Below are 8,985 nucleotides of genomic sequence, written 5' to 3' on the forward strand. Positions count from 1 at the left end.
TAAATTGTATGTATTGAAAATAAAGGACCCATACTCTTTTTGATGAGTGCCATGGGATCTTTTACATCCAACTGAACTGCAAACAACTCAAGCAGATGGGGCCTTGGTTTAACATCTAATCCAATGGATGGCACACTTAGGAGTGCAGCACCCCCTTATGCTGTACTGCAGTGTCAGTAATTGGTCTACCTGGTACATGACATGAACCCACAGCCTTCCCCACCAAAGGCAGGTGTGCTACCTGTTGTGCCACTAACACTATTAATGTTGTCAACTGTTTGTTTCCCCTCCACAAAACCACATTCATCCATATCTATCAATTTTGGCAAAACATTTACCTTTCTTTTAGCTATTATTGACATTAAACACCTTATAATTGTAGTGTAAAGTTGAAATAGGCCTATATGAATGAAGCTGGATCTGACGGGTCTTTACCATCCTCAGATGTTATAGCCACCAGAGCTTTCTTCCAGGATACTCTTACTTTCCCTTCTTTTGAAATTCTGTTAAAGCCTTCCCAATCTTTATCACTTTCTTTCCTCCTAGCTTCCAAACTTCCACAGAAATACCATCTATTCCTGAAGAATTTCCTGCAGATTGATTGTACGCCACCATATGAACCTCATCTCCTCCTATTTTAACTGTTAATTGTTGAACCTCATCTACCGCTAGCCTTGCCATACTTAAGTCTTCCATAAATATTTGCATGTGTGCTCTTTCTTGATTTTCACATGTGTATGTGTTATAGAATTTTCCATGAAATTTCCAAACTATCTCTAAAACCTCTACATGATCTCTGGTTATTTTTCTTGTTGTAGGCTTCCTATGTTTGGCAAAAACCCTTCCCATTTTCTGTTGGCTAAGTCATTGCACTAAACGTTTTTATGCTCTGGCATTATCATCAACAATTGTTACTTAACAGGAGTCACTCTAAACTCATGCATGTTATCCAGAAACTCATTTTTTTCTCTTTATTACTCTACAATTGCACCTCCTCTTGTTCTGTTGCATATTTATTAATTTAAACCAATACTCTCTCTGTTTTGGGACAATCCTATAAACTATGGTATATTCAAAAATCTCTACTTTCAGATTAACTGCAAATGCAGAGACTGTTTTAATGTTAGACCAGATTAATATTGTACTTAGAATTACCACATGAACAGTATTTTCTGTAACCTTTAACTCATTAACTGACTTATTATGTTGTACTTAAGGGTATCTTTTTATGTTAACTGATTTGTACTCAGTTTTGTTTATTAACCACCTCCTGGCTTGCATCATGACTGAAAATGATTCAAGGTCCAGCTGAAGGTGTGTGGTCCTGTTTTCCTATCCCACCTCAGCTGAGTGCAGCATTTCTGGTTCCTAAGCATGCATGCTGTTTTAAAAGTAGAATGCTGTATTGGCAAACTACAGATCACTCCTTCCTTCATTTGCATGCAGTGCTAGCAGAATGCACACTTACTACTTCCTAATGATGCATTCTGTGCTAACGCCTTGTAAGATCACAGGTTTCTTACCATGCATCCTGTTCTACTGATTGAAGTGCAGATTGGTATCTCCTTAGCACTTATGCCATATTTATTTAATTTTATTTATTTACCATTTGTTTACCAGGAAAGTCCGAATTGCAATGAAGCCAATTTCCAGTAGAGGCCCAGGTAGAATTGCTCCAGATGTATGTCTTTGTAATGTGGGAGGAAACCGGAGGACCCAGTGTAAACCCACACAAACAGAGGGAGGACATGTAGACTCTGCACAGAAGGCACTCCAGACAAGAATCGAACCGGACAACCTCTTGCTGTGAGGCGACAGTGCTACCACTGCGCCGTCCGTATGTATTGGAACTTGTCTACGTTCTTACCATACATCATGCATGTCCCTTACCCTGCACATTGTATTAACAGAGGGCAAGGTCACCACTTCCTGATCAGGCACACTTACCAGAGTGCAGGGTCACTGATTCCTAACCTTGATCACTGCATTAAAGGAGGGCAAGGTCACTGTTTCCTAACCATGACCACTGCATTAATGCACTGCAGGGTCACTACTTCATAACCATGACCACTGCATTAATGCACTGCAGGGTCACTACTTCATAACCATGACCATTGCATTAATAGACTTCAGGGTCACTACTTCTTAGCCATGATCACTGCATTAATGGACTTCAGGGTCACTGCTTCCTTGCATTAATGGCATGCAGAGTCACTGCTTCCTAACCATGACTACTGCATTAATGGACTGACATGTCAGTACTTCATGGGGACATGATAAAATGAAGCATTTAGGAGTATCAATTAAAAGTTATTCTAGTGTGGCAGCTAAAGATATGTGGGAAGAGACTAAACAAAAGATAATTAAAAAACTGAGAAAATTGAAGCTTTGTTATATTGCTATAGATAATAAGATGCAAGCAGTTAAAATGTTTTTAGTCCCTTTAGTCTTATACACAGGTCAGGCATAGTTTTATCAACCACAGGGAAGTTATGGACAGCAATTACTAAAGAGCTGAAGGACTTTATCTAGGAGGGGAAGACAGCAAGAGTCAAGTGTGATAAGCTGATTCTTCCAGTAGAACAGGGCAGAGTGGGTTTACCCAATTTGAAGTGCTATTTCAAAGCTACACAGTTAAGACTCCTATACATAGCACAAGCAGAAAACTGCATTTCAGAGTGGAAAGGGGTGATGATAAAACAAGGCAGAAGCTCAAGAAACACAGAGAGACTGGGATTTTGAACAGGCATTTAAGGAGAATAACAATAATCATACAGAGTATTATATCCATAAAGTAGCAAAAAGTATTCTATGAACTAAGCCAACATGGGATTGGTGAAAGGGGATTCTGTTGATAGGGATGACTGCAATTAGGGATACAGACAATAGGCATGAGGGGGCTGGAATTTATTGGAGAAAACTGGTTAAGGGAACCAAGGTATTGGGAACAATAACTAGACAGGGAATGATGATAGAATGGGAAGATCCCAAGAATTTATTTGGACTGAAAGTTAGAGCTTGCCTTCCCTGTTAGGGATTGATATCAGAATATAGGCAAAGAGAAAGAAATAGGGGGGGGGTCCTAAATGAAAGACCAGCACTGGTAGAGTTTTCAGTACAATCTAGGACAGAAGCTGCCATTAAAAAAAGGAATAATTAGAAGAGCATATAAAATATTGCATGATAACTGTAAGAATCAATCAGAGGAGGTTGAAAAGGATTGGGAAGAGAGATTGGATAAGCAATTTACAAAGAAATAATGGGAGGATATATGTATGTCTCCCAGGATCTACTTTCATTAAATGAAAGTATGATTTAACGAACATTACTTACCGAAACTGATTCCACCAAAACCTCTTCAGAAAGAAAGCACAGACTGCCAAATTCTTTTCCCTGTGAAAGAAACAACTTGGCCACCATGGTGAACTGTGCCCTCTCTTCCCTTTAATCCGATCTTGGAATTGGTACATTTAAGTAGGGGGGTGGGGGGCACAGCCACCCACTTTGATGGGCTTAGGTTTGCTCCATTTTGGTTCATTACCATGGTAGCCAAGTGGTTCTTTTCACAGGGAAAAGAATTCGGCAGTCCATGCTTTCGTTCCAACGAGGTTTTGGTGGAATCAGTTCAGGTAAGTAATGTTCGCTAAAACGTACTTCGTTTAATGAAAGTAGATCCGTATCCCAAATATGCAATCTAGAAGATTCAGGATTTTTGCCTGGAAATATTTACACAGATATTTCTTTACACCAAGTAGACTCCAGAGAATGTTTCCTCAGGCAGACAGCAAATATTGTAGGCGTAACATGGAAGAAAGACATAATTGGGAACATATTTTCTGGGAGTGCAGTGAATTAATGGACTTTAAGTATTCCCCTGTGGGATGCACTGTCAGAGATGCTGGGTAGACAGATTGGGCTGATGAGGGAGATGATTTTTCTGAGCTATGATACAGAATCAGAATTGCCTAGGCATGGTACGGCCTTGCTGTGTCTTATAATAGTGGCTGCTAAAAAAGCAATTACTAGAAAATGGAAATCAAAATCTAAACCAACTACACTAGAAGTAGTAAATATAGTAACGGAGATAAAACAAATGGAACTGAGATCTTTAGAAAAGGGAAGGAACAAGCTACATAGGAAAAAAATGGTATTTGTGGAACAATACTTACAAGGGAGGAATGAGGTTTAAAAGGCGGCAGGACTTAAATGAGCTTTGTAATGTTTAACTGAAAAAGATTGGATGGATTATAAGTATAATGTTTTCAACTGGGAGTGTGTCAGTATGGTTTGTGATGTAAAATGCATGCAACTAGGATTGTGTCGATGTGGTTTGTTTTGATTTATATGATGTATGATTGCCTATGTAGTAAGTGGTGGTTTAATAAACATGATTCCAATCTAAAAAAAAAAGGCAGGAATTGAATAATTTATGTGATATTGCTTAGGTTATATGATATATAGCAATATACGCGAAATATAATGTTTGTTATGTTAATACAGTTTGATTACTTTTTATATGACAGTAAATTTGCCTGTATCACAAGTGATAATTCAATAAAGGTGTTTGAAAAAAAAAAAGTGTCATTACTTCCTAACCATGACAACTGCTTTAATGGAGTGCAGGGTTACTGCTTTATAACCATGACTACTGCATTAACAGACTGTGGGGTCACTCCTTCCTAGCTATGACCACTGCATTAATGGAGTACAAGATCACTACTTCCGAACCATGACCACTGCATTAATGGAGTGCAGGGTCACTACTTCCTAACCATGACCACTGCATTAATAGCATGTAGGGTCACTGCTATGAATCTATCCCTTACACACTGTAGTAACATAGTCCAGGATCAGTACATCTGAAGTAGTTAACTTAATTTGATCATCAACCTGTGGGTATCGGATCCGACCTGGGTCCGAGCCGGCAGCTTTCCACGCTAGAGATCCGAGCTCCAAGCTCCTCCCCCTTACCTATAATACCCTGCTACCTCCTTCCATTCAGAGTACAGGGACATCAATTCCTAATCATGGACACTCTAGTAACAAGTCACTGTTTCCTATTGCAGGCTGAGTTATTGAAATAGAAGATCTGCAGTACAGCTTGATTTTTCTCTGTGTATTGTAGTTGGTACATTTTCAGAACTTTTGAGACATTAAGTACATAACAGTAAGGAATCTAATATTTTCATTAGAACTTTCAAGGCTGCAAGGTTATTACATACTCCACCTCTCAGTGCCCTATCACAGAGCTTCTAAGGAAGACAGTAAGACCTTTCTGCTGCCTGGAAAATTACAGTCAGGTAGAACACTTTGCTTACTTGTGGCACTGACTGCTTTTACTGCTCCAAACTGGAAGTACAAGTCAGCAGCATATTGTGCGTGACTGTTATATGTAGTTTAGACTGATCTGCACACTTTATTGCAGGCTCACAGGTATTTACTGAGTGACTGAACGTAGGACTTTATGGCCATTACTGCACTCAGATGATATTAAGCTTGTCTATTTAATCTCTCGTTGTCTAGCTATTCTTTCTGTGAACTGCTGTTCCATGGCAAGAGTGACAAATTAATGCAAATAAATAAGTTGGTGTAATTAATTAATTACTTTTTCGGCATAGTATGTAAGAATTTATCAAATGATATAGTTACAGATGGACTCAATGCCTCAGTTCAGCAGGTTGTATCATACTAAATATAAGTAGACTTACAAGCCAGCACTGTATCCAAGATTTCCAATTGCAATTGTTTTACCCAGGCTGTGCTTGCAAATGGACTGTTACGATCAGTGAACTACTGTGGTAAATAAATGAAATGAGTAAGTATTAAGATGTAAACTAAAGTATTTTCAGACTTGAAAAAAAAGTCAGTTTACTGTAACCTGTTCATAGATGGAAAGTAACTTTCCTGTGACTTGCCTTTTTTTTTCTGCTTTGTAGAATGGATATGATATTAGTGAGCTGAAGAGACCTCTGCATGCGAGCCTGTCCCAGTCTTCCTCGGGGACTACTGCCCCACTTCTTAAATCATCACCAAGTTCTGAGGTAGAGACACTGTCACCTCTGAAGGAACCTCCACCACCACCAGAAGCAGCCCCGAGCAGCAGCTTAGATTATAAAGCCTATGTGTCCCGCATTATATGGGAAGCAGACAACGATCCTCAAGCTTTTCCACTAGACAGCATTCATACCTACTGCCTAGAAGGCCTAGGATCACTGGCTGGGAGTCTTAGTTCACTGGATTCCTCTTCTCTAGATGAAGACTTAAATTATGATTACCTCAGGGACTGGGGCTCAAAGTTTGATAAACTTAGAGAACTCTACATTTCCACAGATGACGAAATGGAGCAAAAGAGCTGAAACTATTTTGCTGGATGTGCTCCAAAGAAAAGCAAGCTACAATCCTTTTTTAATGTTTCTGATGTAAAACATCTATGTTTGTAAAAGATAAAAGTATTTTTACTTTTTGGAATACAAATGTTTCTTACTGTACCAGTTTAAAACAAGATTTGCCAAAACAAACATTTTTAAAGCCTTTAAATGTCTTACAGCCACACAAGTCAAGTGACAATCAGAATTAAAATGTTTACTTAGTAATATAAAGACTAATATTTTAAAAGCTCAGTGCTTTGATGAACTTCTCGACACCTTTTAAATGAGCTTGATTTTTCTTTAGATGTTCTTGTTGAGGTTGAAAGGTTGATACTCTTTTGTTAACTGGAATTCCCTTTCTGAAGCTGAATTTGAACATCACATGATACAATAGCATATTACATATGGACACATTAAGAGGCACCATTGTATCTATTTCCAAGCTTACTAATATTGTTGTAGTGCTCGTGAATTATCACTGTGTTGCACCAGGGCACAGAATTACTACCAGAAGTCACAAATAATATTAGCATGATTGAATATTATTTTACCTGGAAAAAAAATGCATGCTATTCAGATATTCCGTGTAATTGCACCAACCGGTTATTGCATTGTGTTTCCTTTCACAGGCTCTCAGACCTGCAGTATTTATTTAATTTAATTATTTATCAGAATTTTCACAACCTATTTGGGTGACTGACCTGCTGCAACCGAGTGCTTGTGAAAAACAAGGAGCAGAAGTGTTTCGGTCTTACACAGTTCCAAATCACACTGTTGTGTTGCTTAAAAAAGCTAACATACAGTCACTAAATGTCTTCAGTCTAGCAGTAATGGCAGGATAGGAGACAGGAGATGTCTGAGGGTGTAGCAGTAATGGGGCATGAAGAATTGCAGCAGCTTTAGGGGTTTTTTTTACACCTGTCAAAGTTACAATTCGCCTTTACAACTTTCACTGGCTGTGCATCAAAAGTAGCACAAAGGTAATGTAATTGTGACAGTTTTGTTGTCATTGTGCAGAATACACAGCAGGTATAGAGCAGCCCTGTTTTATTCAGCTGTCTGGCCACAAAAAGAGAATATAATATCACCTTTTCATCAGTATGGTGAGCTTTATGATTCAAAGCCTGGTGGTCCAGACAGGAATACAAATGTCAGTGATAGCAGAATGGAAACCATTTGGATAACGTTTAGCAGGTTTTGTGGTTAATCTGCAGTTACAAAATCTGAACAGATCAGATGACAGGCAGGGTTTTCATTGCATGTACTACTATGATGTTTAAAGAAAAATGAGGCAAGGAATGACAATTCATTTGCTGCTGACTGAAATAAAGTCACTGATAAGCTAAAAGAGGCAGAATCATTGTGGCTGTAATATATATATATATATATATATATATATATATATATATATATATATATATATATACACACACCCATGAACAGTTATATAGATTTGGAGTTGGGTATGTTTAAGGAGAATTTCCAGGACTTTATGAAATGGTTATCTAATACCAGAAACCCTCCTTGATGGATCTTATGACTGGGTTTACCCTTTTCACCTGTTACTCTCTTACATTTTCTTCTTGGAATATCCCTCATTGTGGACAGACAGACATACACACACGTTGCCAACACATACTGTGATATCCTGTGCTAGCTACATGTGTGCACCTAACTCCATAGCCTGCCATTTCTTTTATGCTGCTCACAGTTTCAACTTCTGTCTAATGCCCATTGTTGAAAAGTCACTTGTTCAACACTGAGATGGAACACTAAGTGCCCCTGTGGCTTTGAAATTTAGTCCAAACCCACACCAGCACTGTCTGCATTCTTCTAGGGAGGATAACTAAGTCAAGTACTGCCATAAGAGCCATGATTTCAGTGCTGCCACCTTTTGAGATTCTGACATGTGACCCAGTTTCCTTGCACATCCCACTGACATGGGAGGTGAATTTGTAGTGCCAAAACTGCCTTTGAGTGTGTCTGCAGGTGCCCTGTGATATCCTGGCACTAGCATCTGGCCACAGTTCCTGTCTGATGCCCACTGGTAACTCAGATAAACTCTGCCTCCTCAGAACTTTCAAATTGCAAAAAAAGTATTAAAATAGATGTTCGTTTGAAATTGGTACACTTACAGTTGAATATTAGTAATTTATTTTTAAGCTTTTCTTCTGGTAATTGAAGCTGGTCATGTCTGTGTAAGACACCTGCCATTTCCTTCAGTGTTGCATACATAACACTAAAAGTGTGCAAGTCTGTTTTATTGTCTTCATTGCAAATGGCCTGCCATGGTACAAAGCCAGCAGTCTTGTGACGTTCCAGTGTAATCTGCTTGTGTTAGTGACGTTATCTATCTGCTGACAATCTCCTATTAACCCTCTAGGTGCTGAAGATATTATAGACAAGTTACAGCATGAGATGTTATTCCCTAACAGCAGCAGTTCTACATGGGGTCAGTCACCTGGTGATGTCTTCTCTGCCTAAGGCAAAATTGTTTTTACAAAATTTTGATTCATGCTGTGACAATGTTGACATCTTTGTTTGCAAGTAGCACTCTTGTCATGTGCCTGCAAAGTGATCTGATTTTAGTCACATATTAATCTGTAAAGCAGTTTTC

General features: G+C 38.7%; 1 protein-coding gene across 1 annotated transcript in view; it reads left to right on the forward strand.

Annotated features, from left to right (window-relative positions):
- Window positions 1-6,618, forward strand: part of LOC122797630 (neural-cadherin-like) — a 796,015-nt gene extending 789,397 nt beyond the window's left edge. The window contains exon 33 of the mRNA XM_044066174.1: window positions 5,937-6,618. Within this exon, the coding sequence (XP_043922109.1) occupies window positions 5,937-6,356 (420 nt within the window). The 3' untranslated portion in view covers window positions 6,357-6,618. The remainder of the gene's footprint in view (window positions 1-5,936) is intronic.
- The last annotated feature ends 2,367 nt before the right edge of the window (window positions 6,619-8,985 follow it).

Source organism: Protopterus annectens, chromosome 3.part1, assembly GCF_019279795.1.
Source record: "Protopterus annectens isolate FY-2018-M chromosome 3.part1, PAN1.0, whole genome shotgun sequence".
Taxonomy (NCBI): domain Eukaryota; kingdom Metazoa; phylum Chordata; order Ceratodontiformes; family Protopteridae; genus Protopterus; species Protopterus annectens.